Source organism: Carex rostrata, chromosome 16 (assembly GCF_964058835.1).
Source record: "Carex rostrata chromosome 16, lpCarRost1.2, whole genome shotgun sequence".
In the NCBI taxonomy this organism is placed as follows: Eukaryota; Viridiplantae; Streptophyta; class Magnoliopsida; order Poales; family Cyperaceae; genus Carex; species Carex rostrata.
Window position 1 is genome coordinate 438,671 of NC_135933.1, and position 15,835 is coordinate 454,505.

Below are 15,835 nucleotides of genomic sequence, written 5' to 3' on the forward strand. Positions count from 1 at the left end.
GAACGATTAGATTTAGGTGCAACCCCTGTAAAACAAATGTCATTGCGATGTTTCTAAAGCGACCAACAAATTGCACTTATTACTATTAGAGCAGCTATTCTTTTTTTTGGAAGGTAAGGATTGAACATAATCTATAACATCATCAAAAGAGTATCAATTCATAAAAACATCATGGAAATATCCCATCCAAAACCAAAGTTTTGACAAAAGCACATTGAACAAATAAATGGTTCACAGTTTCGGCAGCACCACAAAAATGACACTGATTAGAGCCTATCCAACCTTTTTTAATCAGTCGTTGTTTAGTTAGAATTCTTTTATTGGACAAGAGCCACATAAAAACCCTAATTTTCGGAGGAATGGGTAGTTTCCACCAGATCGCATACTTATTAGCTTTGACTCCTCTAAACACAAGAAAAGCATATAAGGAATGTACTGTAAACTGATTAGAAGAATCTCATTTCCAAGATATTCGATCTTGTGCATGAGTAAAGGCTGTTATACTAATTAATCTTAAAATTTCACTCCATTCAATCGCCAGAATCTCAGACAAGTGTCTTCTAAATTGAACTACATCACCTTGGGAGCTAAGTACTGCACTCACAGAAATATTAGGTTGGAGGCATAAGACATAAAGTTGAGGATAACTAATAGCTAGAGTACACTGGTCAACCCAAATATCATTCCAGAATGAAACTTGACTATCTAAACCTATTTGGTACCAGATACTCATTTGACCAATATAATCTAATTTATGTATTTTTTTTCCACCATGGGACCATCTGAGTATGTTAGGACTAGTATAGTATTTATATAGAACTACTGTTTTTCAAAGACTAATTTCATGAATAATAATCCTACACTCCGTGCAAAATAAAAATTGTACCAAATCAACAATATCTACTTCAATGAAAACAATCTATAGCAAAATATATAATTTAATTAACTAATTTCATGAATATAGTGTATGTTACGTTAGATGTCAAATCATTAAAATTGAAAAGCAACAAAATGTGAGCAGATATCCGTGTCACTTGTTACGCGGAGCTGGAAATATTTTGTCGGTACTACTTGTTTGTCTTGGGATCTATGGCTTGTTACGGTCACATGGCATCTCTTCCTTTTGCCCCATAATTCCTTGGCAAAAGCTTGACACAAACTTGGCTCTTACTACTAATAAATCTACCATCAAATGACAACTAAACCTGTGACATATTTAGATGCCATATATTATCTGTATTAAGAATACTCCAAAAACAGACAATTAATAAACAATAATAAACTTCCATGTAAAAATTGTAAATCTCATGAAGCCAGCTGTCCCTATTAATTTAACAAACCGGGAAGTATACATGGAAGTTGAAGGGGACATGTGTACTTGAAATAACAGTACTCAAGATTTAATAATTTTGAGGACAGTTAAAGTGGGGAACAAAATTTAGTTTTATATTTTTGATACACCAACTTACAACATTTTTATCTAACAATGTGTTACAAATAAGAACGAGAGAGAAGCATACCAAAAGCTACTTTAAAATTTTTAATCACTAGATTTGGTATAGCTGTTGTTGATCTATGAAGACTAGTTTTACCATACACGTCAGACCAATTTGAACTTTTTAGACTTGGAATTTCCAAATGTTATATTTTAATTTCCTGTAAAACAATTTATCTTAAATCATAAGATCAACATCCCCATTCCTCATATTATTAGACTTTTTAATTTGAAGTGATATATTTTTTTTTCAATTTCACGAATGTACAAAATTTTTTATTTAAAAATTATGCCGAAAAGTTTATTAAAAAATATTTATAATAAACTCTACATTGGTGAAATTATTAGTTGAAGTTTCTTTCTCCTACATAAAATTTTCTTTAATCGTTGATGTAGTCTTAATAGATACTCTAATTTCAAAATTTTAAAAATGTGAAGATTTATAAATTAAGAGAGACTTAATTTTTATTTAGTAATTAACAGTTATTTAGAAATCAATTAGAGTTGCTAGGATTGAAATACTCTAAGGTCCTAAAATTTGAAAATTTGAAAATATTCATCAGAACTATTAATTCAGTTGTACGTTCGAAATTAAGCACATATCACTGTAGATATTTAAGTCAAGAATTTTCATCCCATTTGATGCTAATTAAATAAAGAGAAATGTTCTGGTACCCCGAGCTATCATACCTGAGTGTGTCTCTCAAGTAATTTAACAGAAAAAAATTTCAATGTTGTCTAACTTTCATTTCCAACGCTAATATCAAAACATTTAAAACTATATTTATAACATTTTACAATGCTACTGGTAAGTATGTAAACTCTTAACTACTTTTGTCTTCAAGCCAAAAATGAAAAGATTCCTTTCACACACTTTTTTTTATTTTTTCTCTGATCATTATAATTTATTTTCCCGATAATCCGTGATGAATTTTATGAATCTAAAAATACGAACGTTTTCTATTCGATTTTATCTTTCAAATAAGATCCATGAAGAAATACTTTTGAGTAATTTTAAAGTCATTTGTTTTTTTTAAAATAAAACTCATGAGCACTTTAAATTTTCAAGTTTTTAAATCTCAGTTTACAACCATTAAAAATTTTAAGGCTTTGTACACGAGGTTTATATGCTTTGTAAATGCAGTGTTATTGTTGAGATTTATTTGTTTTGTAAATGTAGTGTTATTGTTGAGGTTTATATGTTTTGAAATATTATTGTTGAGGTTTTAATTTTTTGCACATGAGGTTTATATGTTTTATTCTAGAGATTTAAAGTGTTATTAATGAGGTTTATATGCTTGTACATGAGGTTTATATGCTTGTGAATAGAGGTTTAAATTATTTTGAAGCAAAATAAAAAAAAACTGAAAGTCACAAAGATTTAAAGTGGTAAAACAAATTATGACACAAATATAACTTGAAAGTTATTCTTCATGGATCTCATTTGAAAGAGAAAATCGAATAAAAAATGTTAATATTTTTAGATTCGCAAAATTCATCACAGATCGTCGAGAAAATAGATGAGAATAATCAGAGAAAAAATAAAAATAAAAGTGGGTGAAAGAAATCTTTTCGTTTTTGGCTTGAAAATAAAAATAGTTAGGAGTTAAAACTATATAGATTTAGAATTTTAATGCTTGTAGACAGAGGTTTAAATGATTGCGAGTGACATTGTAAAATGTTATAAACAGAGCTTTAAATGTTTGGATATTAGCGCTGGAAATGGAAGTTAGATAACATTGGAAGTTTTTTCTGTTAAACTACTTGGAAGAAACGCTCGGGAATTTTTTTTGGAGTAAAATTATGAGGCTCCTTAAATGAAAGACTTTTGAAGTGCAAACTAAACCTAAAAAAGGAAAGAGGAGAGTTCAAATACCTTTTTTTTCCCTTTAATTTGCCTTCAATTTTTAATTTTGTAATAATAATTTTTTTTTTAAATTTGTATATAAGTTAAACTGTTAGATGTAATCTATAATAGTTTATCACATTTGATTTTGATTTTATATGAATCAATAAGATGAAAAAATCAACGTCTCAAATTTATCTACATCGGTGTATTTTACAAGCTCTTGATACCAGTCAAAACAAAACCGAAACCTCATTATCTTTTATGTGTGCATAGAGAAAATAACATAGACCATATTTAACCGTTTTATTTAAATATTAAAATTTTAAATTTTAAATTATTGTAGTTGAAAAAATAAAAGACAAAACACAGATAAAAAAAATTAAGAAATTTAAACTCTCCTTCGAACGGAACAAAAAGCAAAGAAATTACTTTATCGTTCTCATAGCATCCCAAACTGATGTGCTTTAGGTGGATGGTTATAGTGCTGATATATATGTTGTAACTCTGTAAGGTCCTGTTCGCGTGTGTTACTGTTTGAGTGAGAAAAAAAAAATCTCAACGGGAACAATAACATATACTTTATTTTGATCCATATTTCAAATCCATTTCCAATCTCTCTCGTGTGTCCGTCGAACAGGACCTAAGGCTGTAACTGGTATATGTGGTGCTCGAGGGTAGGTGGGGTGTTCAGTATGGGCTCCTGCTTTTTTTTGGGATAATATAACACACTGTTTACTAGCTTGATCTCTTTTGAGTTAGTCTGTGATGTATTCAACTAATTAACGTGCTCATCAACTTGCTTACTCGCCTGTGAACTTCTGCAATGGAACCCAATCCATGCATCTAATACAGTACCTTCTTTTTTTAGAAAAATAAATAAATCAATAGCTATGCAAAGTTCACTGAAAAAGTGATATTATAGAAACAAAGATGTAGGACTTTTTTTTTTTTTTTTTCCATCCACTAAATTAAAAAAAAATATATATATATATTTATAAAACGAGTCTCACACGAAAAGAAAAAACAAAATCCATCCACGCTGGCACAGTCCAGCATGTCTGAAAACAAAAATATGGTGCAACATGGGGTGCCACATGCGCATTATTGCAATTGTCTAGACTAGAGGCATCACTCCGTAGACCATAACCACCCTACAAATTGACACTCCCTCCCGGACCCGCAATCAAGCCATACATCTTTTCTCTTCTCTCAATATATATAAATAATATATTGTAGCATAACATAACACAACATAACATACCCTTCAGATGAAGGCCTTCACTTGTATAAAAACATAAACCCCCTCTCCCTCCATTTATCTCTCCAACTCTAAACCCAATCAAAACTCTAGAACTAGAATGGGGTTCCCTGTAGGCTACTCAGAGCTACCCAAGCTCTTGCTACACCTCCTTATACTCCTCTCTCACCTCCGCCGTCTTGCCACGTGGCTCCTTTCTATCCTCGGCTTAGAACCCTCCGCCCCTCTTTACTACCCCGATTTCGTCCCCTATTCCTCCCCCCACGAATCCGACGGTTCCGATTTTGTCACTAACCCAGATTACTACTCGTGCTTCTCTCTTGATCTACTCAACGAACGCTTACCTGTTATGAGTTTTGCTGAGCTGGCAAGGGAGCTCGGCTGCGGGGTCCACCTGCCAGAGGGATGCGCTGTTTGTTTACATGAGTTTGAGGGTCCTGCAGAGGTGAGGCGGCCAATCGGGTGTCGCCACGTGTTTCACCGTGGCTGCCTCGACCGCTGGGCCGCTCACGGTCGGCGCACTTGCCCCTTGTGTAGAGCTGCGCTCGTTCCGGATGAGTGCCACGTGGCCTAATTCCATTTGTGATGGTTGTTTGCTCTGGATTTCAGTGAAGGGGTTAATTTTTTTAATTTGGTCCCTAATTTTTGTTGGTGTTCTGAATTGGGCAAAATTTACACCAGTCCAGCCCAAATGACTAATACGAGTATTGGAGGGTTTACTTGTAAAAACGACAACTGTCGCCTTGACTGACGCCTTGTCCAGTTGTCCGATTTGGGCTGCACTGAAGCTGTTAGCCTGTTAGCCTGTTAGCCTGTTACTACATATGACAGTATGGGGTGGAATTACGAATACCAACATGGCGAGAGGCGAGGTTTCTAATATCCACGAATAAAGGGATATGAGTGTAATATACAAGTTTTATGAGAGCCCCAAGGGTTTGGGACAATGGGAGTAAAGAAAGAAAAGCAAGGGGACCACTTGTTTCTGTTCTTTCTTGCTCAAATTTTGGATTTGGAGGAAGTGCAACTCGAAGAGCAAGCTCCCCAAATTTAAGTTTAGAATTACCAAAATAGGTAAAGGTGTTGGTTAGAGTACATACAAAACACTTAGTTTTATGGGTTGGGTTTGGTTTTTTTTTTTTGTTTTTTTTTTTTCCTTTTCTCTTGCTTATCTTCTCCTTTTTGAATTGTTCATATTATTAGTCGGTACTTAATTAGATTCTGGAAATTCTAGTGGGTATTCATAATGTTTTTAAATAATTTTCAGCCGTGTTGATTCAAGGTATCGTTTTCATTTATTACGTATTTCTCTCTAAATTTTATAATATCATATTTATCATTTTAAACTTTAAAAACTCACAAATTTATTCATTTATTGTCTGTTATAACTCATTTTAAATTTATAAAATACTCATTTTATGCTTATTGAAAAAAAAAATGTAACATATTTAAGAAGAATGACAGTCAAATAATTAGTCAGTTTTTGAGGCAAATTGTTAATTTGTCAACTTATATATAATAACATTTACGTATATGTTTGTATATGTGTCAAAAGGAGAAATAAGTCATTTGTTCTTAGAAAATTGGTTAATTAGAAGACTAACATGAGTAATTTATAAATTTAAAATAAGTTTTTGATAGAAAAAACAATAAAATGTGTAAATTTGTGAATTACTGAAATCTAAAAAGGTAAATATGTTATTATAAGGGGGAAATACGTAATTTTGAATGTTTTGAGGGGTATACATGAAATTTCTTTTTTTTGAACTTGGAGATGGAGCCACTTAATTATTTAATATCGTAAGAAAATCTTTCATATGGATTTCAAACATGCAATCTCTTACACGAAAGATAATTAATTTTGCACTAGATCAATGACTGATTCTTGAATTATTATTATTTTTTTTATCTTTTGTTTTTCTTGCCTTTTAAAAAGAATGAGGAAAATGTGCTCTACTGCTACATGCCAAGTTGCCAACATCCCTATCTACTTGATATAAGATGCTTTTTTTTTAGAACGAGGCTCAATAAGATGCATATTTTGACACTTAAGTTAATAATATTATAAAATATTTCGTCTAGTTTAAATTTATAATAATAATTTAGCTTTTTAGTGGTTTACCCATTTGATTAACCAAAGAAGTAGGAAAAAAAATGGAGATATCTCATAAAAGGGTATATACTTGAGTTGAATTTCTTTTTCTTACTTTCTAAAAAGTAAACAGATCCCAAAAAAAAGGGGACGCGAGCTTTTGCCACTTGACGCATTGACGTGAAATGAATTAATTGGTTTTGGACTAAGCAAACCTGAACCACCTATATTGCGTTCTTCGTTCTTATTTTATTTTTTTAACGTGGAAGATGCACCTGTACATAAAACAAACCCAAAACGACATCTGCACTTATTACACCTCTTATTTATTTATTTTTAATTGTAGCACCATGCCAAATATATGTTAAAAAATATATAGATATAAATATAGGAACACCATAAAAGCGATGAATAATGAAATACCTCATTTCCGAATCAGAACTAAATAACCAGACCCGGCCCAATAAATTGATGGGCCTAGTTATCACCACGTGGCCCACGTGTGATGTGGCGGGTTGCACTGGCACGGTACACTTCCCCCTTCTCTCCTCCTATCCAGTATCGATCCACCGTTGCTGATTTTGTCTCTTTGCATTTTCGTTCACAAATCTATCACCGCAAAAACGAACAAAATTGACATTGCGAATTTTTCTCCTCTCCCCTCTCCCCTCTCACTGTTCCTCCCTAGCCTTCCTTAGTAGGAAGCCAATATACATACAATACAAGATTACTCTAAGCTGAGAAAATAGAAAGTAATAAAATAAAGATAAAAATGGTTTGTTTATCTCCTGTGCATCCATCACGAGCTCGGATCCGGTGCTGTGAAGACACGCTGGGTCGCCAGCACACCCGCAGGTGGAATCCCACTTCACCCGAGCTCCAATTCCCGGAATTACTTTATCGGGCTTCTATGCCCCTGCCTCCACCCCGGCCCCGCCGCATCATTCTGGTAATTGCTAATATTACAGAGAATGGTTAATTAATTGCTAGGATATCACAATGTCCCCCTCCACCCATGGCCTGTAATTTATCAATTGCACCTGTTTAACGTTTATCTCATATTCGATAAGACAGGATAAGACAGGTATGGGGTAATTTTTTTTTTTTTTTTCGTTTAGCTTATCAGGTATGGTAATGGTAAGGGTAATTTTTTTTTGTTTTGTTAAGATAACTGATAATTGGTAAGGGTATGGGTAAAACTATTCTCTACCCGTTATCCTGTACGGTAATAATTAAAAATAAAAAATAAAAAAAATTATAATATAGATATATATTTATACACAGATGATGAATGATCGATATGATATAATTTATTTCACGACTCATATATATCTATTAAATGACACCCTTTTACCGTTTACCCAACCCGTACCGTATTTGATAAGACCAGTATGGGTAAGATTTTTTTTTCATTAGCTTATCGGGTAGGATAAGGGTGAAGTTTTTTTTTATTAACATGATGGATAAGGGTATGAAAATGCTTCCACCTGACCAATTGACACCCCTGTCTGGCTGCCTGTAAGGATGTAATAGTAACTTTTGCTACAAGCCAAAAAATTAATAATATTCAACTATAGTCCAGTATATTCCAAAAATAATATACAAATATGCTTTGTCATGTACCAGTATATTTCAAAAGAAAAACAAAAAGAAGAAGAAAAAATCAATAATATTAAACTATTGTCCATATATAACTTTATGCTAGAGGGCAGATGATACAACATTGTACTATTAACTCTATAAGCAAGCATTCTAATGGTACAGTACTATTTAGATCACTATTTCAACTAGTTTCTATTGGTCGAATCTGGAACAAGATATATTTTTTTTTCATTTTCTGGTCTTCACATGTCATTATTTTGTAATTTTTTTTTAATTTTTTAATCAGTTTCTTGCCTAAATTAATGGTGCTGACTGCAGGTACGTCATGGCCAGAGTGAAGGCAATGTGGATGAGGGGGCCTACACTCGCGTGCCAGACCCGCGCATAGGCCTCACAAGCCAAGGATGGGAGGAGGCTGACGCTTGTGGTCACCGAATCCGAGAGCTTGTTTCGACAGGACCTGACGATTGGAAAGTTTATTTTTATGTTTCGCCGTACCGAAGAACGCTTGAGACTCTTAGAGGTCTTGGAAAGGCGTTTGAACCTGAGAGAATTGCTGGCGTAAGAGAAGAGCCACGGATTAGAGAGCAAGATTTTGGTGAGAAAATTTTCTTTTACATTTTGGAAAATTTGTATGTAAATATGAGTATCGTAATTTTATCATTTTCTCGTGGCTGTTACATATGCATAATAGGAAATTTCCAGGATAGGGAGAAAATGAGAGTAGAGAAAGCGACTCGGCGCCGGTATGGCCGGTTCTTCTACCGTTTTCCAAATGGTGAATCTGCTGCTGATGTCTACGACCGCATTACAGGTCCGTTTCTAGACACTTTTGGATTAAAATTCTGTCTAATACCAAGGCCATATTTGTCTGATTTCTCAAAACAACCTTAGAAATAAAAATGAAGACTAATTCATGTACAAATGAGGGTGGCATAGTTTAAAATACATCAAACACCCTTAAATGTACTTGTTTATTCATGCAGTGTTACTCCTACAGGCTTCAGGGAAACTCTAAGAGCTGACATTGACATAGGTCGGTTCCAGCCGCCTGGTCAGAGAAGTCCCAACATGAATATCGTGTTGGTTTCTCATGGGCTCACACTTCGCGTCTTTTTGATGCGGTGGTACAAATGGACTGTGGAGCAATTTGAAGGCCTTAATAATTTTGACAATGGAGGGATGCTTGTTATGCAAACCGGAGATGGTGGGAGGTACTCTTGAATTCCCTTTATGACTTAGTTTGCATGTGCTGTCTATAAATTATTACTTTTACATATTTAGGTTAATTGTTAAATTGAATATAGATATAGTCTGCTCGTGCATCACACAGAAGAGGAACTCGAAGCTTTTGGTCTGACTGACGATATGCTCAAAGATCAATTGTGGTACATTTTCTTCATTATATACATAATTTAAACCTTTTGCGGGGGCTATAATAAGTAAAAAGTACTACAATTCATTGAGGAATGATAAGAGAAGTGAAGTTTCTGAATTGTTGGCTGGAATTTCAGGCAAAAGACGGCAAAGCCGGGAGAGCTGAACTACAATTTCATGCGGAATGGACAATCCTTCTTTACACACTTTGTCTAGCAACATTGTGTACTTTATTTCTCTGTAGTTAGCTGTATATGTACCTTGCATAAGTCGTAAAGTGACTTGTATACACTAAATATTACGTAGTTGTAGTTAATGGCTTCTTTGTTGGCGTTGTTCTGGTGATAGCAGTAGCACGCATACTGGTTTACGTAGTCGATGTGAGTGCAAGAGAGAGGAAACTAGGGGTGTCAATGGATACGGTAAGGGTCGAATAAAAGTATTTGAGAAAAACTAGGGTGTGATGTGCTCACCAAGAAGGGTTGGTGAGCACACCTCCAAATGACTATCGGAATGACTTTAAACTATGAATCCAAACAGTTGAAATCCAAGTACTTCGTGTGTGATGTATGTACATGTAAAATTTTTCAAGTTTCGAATTTTTTTAGCACATGGTCAAGCGGTCAAAACAATGAATATTTTATAAGTTAACTATTTAATTGTTTTATGTATTAATTTTTCACTATTTTTTGACCGCTTGATCATATACTAAATGAATTTGAAACTTTAAAATTTTTATATGCACATACATCACTTGTGAAGTACTTGGATTTCAACTGTTTAAATTCGTAGTTCGAAGTCAATTCGATAGTGTTTTGGAAATATGCTCACCAATCTTTTTTGGTGAGCACATCACATCCTAGTTTTGCTCAAAGTATTTTCATATCCGTATCTGTTATAAATTGTCTTTATTTATACTATATTCTTATCCGTTATGGTTGTTGGATAGCAAAACGGTAGCGGATAAATAATGGGTAACACTAATATAATAATTATTTTTATTATTTATTAAATAAAACATTAATGCATATATATTCATTTCACACATGTATAGTACTTTATTGAAAAAAATTCGATCATTCTAAGCGCAAGTAAACCAATTAAAGTAATTTTTCAATGCTTATTAATATATATAATTTTTTTATAATTATCCGATCGGGTAACGGGTACGAAATAGGCTTTATTCGTACTCTTATCCGTTTAGATAATAGATTTTTTTTATCCGTACATGTACCCGATAAGCTTACGGAAAAAAAAAAATCTTACTCGATCGTACCTGTCTTATCAAATACGGTACGGATCGGATAAACGATAAAAAGGGTACCATATATATTGACACCCCTAGGGGAAACCTTTAATTTGTTTTATTTTTTCATACGTAGACTAACTATATGCATGGTCGAAGCAAAAGATATGTATTCTTTCTATACAAGTGTTAAATATTATAGCTAACTCAACAACGATAGTATCCGTATAAAGAGCCCAGGGAACTGGTCTTTTAGGCCAAGTCATGAAGCAACTGATCAGCATCTGTCAAGTTTCTGTAAGGTAGACCGTCTACATCCCCTAAAATAGCAAAATGACCATGTTGTCCTTCATCAAAGTTATCATCCCTAGAGATCAGAAGAAGACTTTCTCGGTGAGGTGATTGCATCACTGCAATAGATGTCGGGTCATGACCATTCTGCTGTAAACCAAGTGTAAGCGAGACATTGCCGCCTCCAGCAGCTACATTGTGGGCCCCGGTGCTGACATTTGCAGTTGATGAGTAGTAGCCATGTATTGGCTTTTGGTCAACAGCATGGATTTGGTGATTAGATTCTGGGTTTTGGTCATCTTTCATCTTACTTTCTTCTTTGTACATCTCTTCTATCATTGGCTTCCAAAGCCTAACTCTTGCGTTTATGAACCAATTTGAGACCTGTAAAATTCAATCAATTGTTTCGTCATGCTTCCATTTTGCTGTTGCAGCCCTGGATTACTCATTCATTGTCAGATGGGAAAGTAATTCATTTGTAAGTGAATAATTAATTAATAAATTAATAATCTCCTCTACTTCTTCAAATTTTTTCTCTTAAATTTTGAATTATTAGAGCAAGTGGTCCTAAGTTCCAATCTTGCGAGGCTTATAGGCTCATTAATCTTATTTGGAAAATATTTTTGCTCGGGTTAATTTGTCCACATCACTAGCAATGCTAGTGGTTGGTTATTTTAGCAAGCGTGCACCATACTTTGTGTAAAGTCTGTGCCAATTATAAAAAAAATGAAATATATAACCAGCCACTGATAATTTGCCAGAGATATATAATCACTTTCTCACACACTGTGTGTGTGTGTGAGAGAAAGAGAGAGAGAGAGAGAGAGAGAGAGAGAGAGAAACCTGGCTTCTTGATAGCCCTGTTTGCCTTGCGAGTATATGCTTATCCACATCTTTTGGATACCTAATGAGTGTAACAAATAATTAACAAAATATTTTTGCTTAATATGAATTATGAGTATATGGCTGATGTGGTCAGATATGCAAAGGTTCCTACAACTAAGAAAAGTGCTTGACTTAATTGTATATATGCTTTGTATATGATGAGAAAGACACCTAGATAGCACAATTTCCTGTTTCCAGTTGTTATTTTCATGTATATTATGGAATTCGGACATTAATTGATAATCATGTACTCGGCATGTTTGCTTAACGTGCACATCCAAACTTCGCAAAGATATAACAAAATTGTAATAGGGGAAATATGTGGCTGTTTTCAAAATAAGCTCTGCTTAAATTCTTTGCATACGCATTTTTGCAACTCTATTAATCAATAACACAAAATGCTGTGAGATATATATTTCATCAACCCCAATTATATAAGTTGGTTCAATCTTGATTTTTTTGGTTACCCTCATATGATAAAACACAATGAATATTAATTAATTTAAAGTATGAGAACACAATGAATATTAATTTAGAACCAATGATATCTACTATTAAGTATTAACGAAATAATAGTATGAGAAAGAGCTCTAACGGATTAAGAAAGTGCTCAAAAAGCCATGCTCTAAGTATCGACACCGCCTTGTTGGGGAGACCTCTCTGTGGACGCCAAGGGTTGCTATCTAACATAACTCCATGCTGAAATAAATTTTGTTGTCTCAACCTTTGTTCAAGCAATTTTAGCCTAGGTGTCTCGCCTTTTGTTGCACCAGATACTGTAGGGAGTGCATTATCTTCCCCCATTGCCTTTTGAGTTGCATGGAGTTGAGTTACAATTGCATCCTTTAGATGACGAAAGTGCCTTGACATTGCCTCTGATGCAAGTTTCGTATAGATTTGTGCGGTATCCTCACCGGTTATGTACTCAAATGAAGAGGTTATAGAACTCATTTGTTGACAGTACCTTCTATATCTTTTGTTAACCTGGATGATCCAATAAAATTTTGGAATTTATAATGCTACTTTTTTCCAAAAAGAAAAGGACCCATGCACATACCAATATAGCCACAAAACTAGTAGTAGATCACTATATATAGGCAAAACCACTACATTTTACGTAAGAATAAGTGCCTATTATGATAATTAATAGCATGACTTTCATTTGATGCAATCCTATTATTCAAAAAAGAATACAAAATCCAGTAGGCCATATATGTGTACTTAAAAAAATGTTCGTATTAATTTGATATATTTATGGAGTCATGTGGACCAAGGTTATATAATCTAATTTAGGTATGCAGTCATTCTCCTTGATGATATTTGCTATGGGACATAAAATCAACAACTTAATGCTTTGTAAAGAGTAAAGACCGGGACCATAGGAAATCTTATCAAGTTTGATTTGCAGGATGTTTTTGGCTTTAATTTCTTGGATTGTTTTATTTGAACAATTAGGATTTAATTAATCACTGGAGTGCCGGCCGGGGATGCATAAATAGCTTCATGATCTGGTCATATTTCTAGAATTAATACATGTTATGATCAAACTTTGGATATAAAAAAAATGAATTTAAGTTGCACAGGACCTATGTATAAATACTTGTTCATAAGAATTTTGGAAACTTAATTAATTTACTTATATATTGCAATTAAAAAAATCCGTGAAATTATAACATTAATGGTGGTTTCACCCCAACAGAATGGCCTGAATACATGGTTTAACCAGGCACATTCTGTTATTGAACTGCAATTGTGTTTGCATGCATGTGCTGTAGAGCTATAATGAGATAGTAAGAATATACTTTGTAAATTATTAGTTCGAGTAAAAAACTATCTGACCATTTAACAAGTTATAAATTATGATAGAGTGCTTCGGATTTCGGTGTTCAATTTCAATAAAACCTTGATTCTGTACTCTTTTTTTTTCCCCATTTCATATTGTAGCATGTGTAAATGTGAAAATTATTTGAGGGCGCTATCCTCATGTTTTTCTCTGAAAAAGAAAAAATTCTAGGTGAAAGATGTTTAGTCTAACATTTATAACCAATAGTCTGTATAATATAGGTGAAAGATAGCTTAAATCATACCTCTTCTAGAAGGGATAATAGTTTTGTTTTCCTCCTGTGGAGTTCCAAGGGTTCCATGGAACAAAGGTATTGATTAATCCATGAGTTAGTAGCATTCTCTTCTTGTTTACCTCCTGATGGCTTTCTTCTTTGTACCATCTCCCCTTGTGGATTGCAAAACTCACTTAACAGTTCCCCACAAGGCTTCATGTACTTGCAATTATTAAATTGATAGGGCTGTAACTGTTGCATGTAGTCTTCTGATACCGTCCTCTGATCGGTATTGTATAGAGACATCACAAAAGCCTTGCTCCTATTGGGGTTTCCTTTGTTAAGGGTTTCATCTTCACATAAGAATCCTGATCTCCATGAATTATTAGTTGGAAGTTGGTGATCATAATTACTTGTATGGAGATTGAAAATTTCATGGTTCACCGTAGCCGGATAGAAGAGTTGAGAAAGATTAGACTCATGGGCCATGCTAACTATCTTATAGATTTAGGGTTTTATCTTGATGATTAAGCTCTATGATATGATGATTTTGACCTATAACTAAGATAAAATTGCAAAATTCAGCTAGAAGAGCGCTGATTAATGTTTGCTTATGTAGTTCTGTTCCTGCAAATATATAGAAATTGTGTTAACTAATTAAAAGGCTAAACATAGATATTGGTGTGGTTTAATTAATTCTACAGTAATGATAAAAGAGAAAAGAGAAACAAAAAAAATGGGGCATTAATTAATCATGTTCACGCCCGCCTTTAGAAATTTATTTTTCGAAACAAGTGATAGCAAGTATCACTAGTTTATTGGATATAATCCATAAACAGTTTATATAATCAGCCCTGAGAAATTGAGAATTTGGTTTCAATTTATATTCATTGTATAGCTTCAATTTATTTGTATTATAGTGAAGATAATCTGCCCTGAGAAATTGAGAATTTGGTTTCAATTAATCAATTAATCAACTGTTGCTACATTGCCATCTTTACCTAAAGGGGAAAGCTAGCTTTTGATTACTTACAGTATTGCTTCATAGTAATGGTTCTTCAAAGTGATCTCCATCTCTTTCTTTCTTTTCCTTTTCTGTGGGCTCTCTAATGCCTCCTCTTGTCTTCTCTTCTTCTACTTGAAAGAAAATATACGCGCCACGTGATAGTTTCTAACTCCGGCTTGATGTATCTAAAATGATTTTTGGATAAAATAATCCAAATTAAGAAGAAGATGAAATGAAAAAGCAATTAGGAGTGGATGTCATAGTACTGTTTTGTCCAACTAATATCTCTATTAATAAAGGGACAATCTATATATGAGCGTATCGTTTCGGTTTTAATTAATTTATTGGAAAGCAACTTGTAGAATTTTGGGTTTTTAATTAATTAATTTAATGGTTAGGTGTATTGCTACATTGCTGTTAAAAGAATGACGCACAACTTCTGGGGTACATGTCAAAGTTGTTAATGGAAAATTAATTAGCAGAATGGTTGGTTATAATCTTTATTTCAATTACTGAAAAGCGCAAACAAACAAACAAACCTACAGCTTAATCTGCGTACCTTTCTCTCTTCATACCCCATTTGTATTATTGGCCCCAATGATATGATCTATCCCGATGGGAGCAAATTAAAGTTGTTGTTCGATTACATATTTTAATTTATTTAATATCGCAAATCC

The 15,835-nt window shown here is 33.7% G+C and overlaps 2 protein-coding genes and 1 pseudogene across 2 annotated transcripts; 2 read left to right on the forward strand and 1 right to left on the reverse strand.

Annotated features, from left to right (window-relative positions):
* Positions 1-4,608: 4,608 nt before the first annotated feature.
* On the forward strand, positions 4,609-5,874 carry LOC144567825 (brassinosteroid-responsive RING protein 1 pseudogene; annotated as a pseudogene).
* A 1,384-nt stretch (positions 5,875-7,258) lies between these two features.
* On the forward strand, positions 7,259-9,996 carry LOC144567303 (phosphoglycerate mutase-like protein AT74H). Its single transcript, XM_078317404.1, has 6 exons — positions 7,259-7,643; positions 8,615-8,894; positions 8,991-9,110; positions 9,297-9,510; positions 9,604-9,684; positions 9,811-9,996. Exons 1-6 carry the CDS (start codon positions 7,467-7,469, stop codon positions 9,887-9,889), a joined length of 951 nt encoding a protein of 316 aa, XP_078173530.1. The 5' UTR covers positions 7,259-7,466; the 3' UTR covers positions 9,890-9,996.
* A 1,073-nt stretch (positions 9,997-11,069) lies between these two features.
* On the reverse strand, positions 11,070-15,631 carry LOC144567536 (homeobox protein BEL1 homolog). The gene is made up of 5 exons (XM_078317700.1): positions 15,186-15,631; positions 14,183-14,779; positions 12,691-13,079; positions 12,054-12,114; positions 11,070-11,594 (listed from the first exon to the last, which is right to left on the reverse strand). Exons 2-5 carry the CDS (start codon positions 14,639-14,641, stop codon positions 11,172-11,174), a joined length of 1,332 nt encoding a protein of 443 aa, XP_078173826.1. The 5' UTR covers positions 14,642-14,779; positions 15,186-15,631; the 3' UTR covers positions 11,070-11,171.
* Between the last annotated feature and the right edge of the window lie 204 nt (positions 15,632-15,835).

Excerpts from the sequence above, each read along its gene's own strand:
- LOC144567303 (XM_078317404.1), top strand. The coding sequence starts at position 7,467 with ATGGTTTGTTTATCTCCTGTGCATCCATCACGAGCTCGGATCCGGTGC. Across the intron at positions 8,895-8,990 it reads GATTAGAGAGCAAGATTTTG|GAAATTTCCAGGATAGGGAG; the intron begins GTGAGAAAATTT and ends TATGCATAATAG. Across the intron at positions 9,111-9,296 it reads TGTCTACGACCGCATTACAG|GCTTCAGGGAAACTCTAAGA; the intron begins GTCCGTTTCTAG and ends TTACTCCTACAG.
- LOC144567536 (XM_078317700.1), bottom strand. The coding sequence starts at position 14,641 with ATGGCCCATGAGTCTAATCTTTCTCAACTCTTCTATCCGGCTACGGTG. Across the intron at positions 13,080-14,182 it reads TATTATCCCTTCTAGAAGAG|GTTAACAAAAGATATAGAAG; the intron begins GTATGATTTAAG and ends TGGATCATCCAG. Across the intron at positions 12,115-12,690 it reads TTTGAGCACTTTCTTAATCC|GTATCCAAAAGATGTGGATA; the intron begins GTTAGAGCTCTT and ends TACACTCATTAG.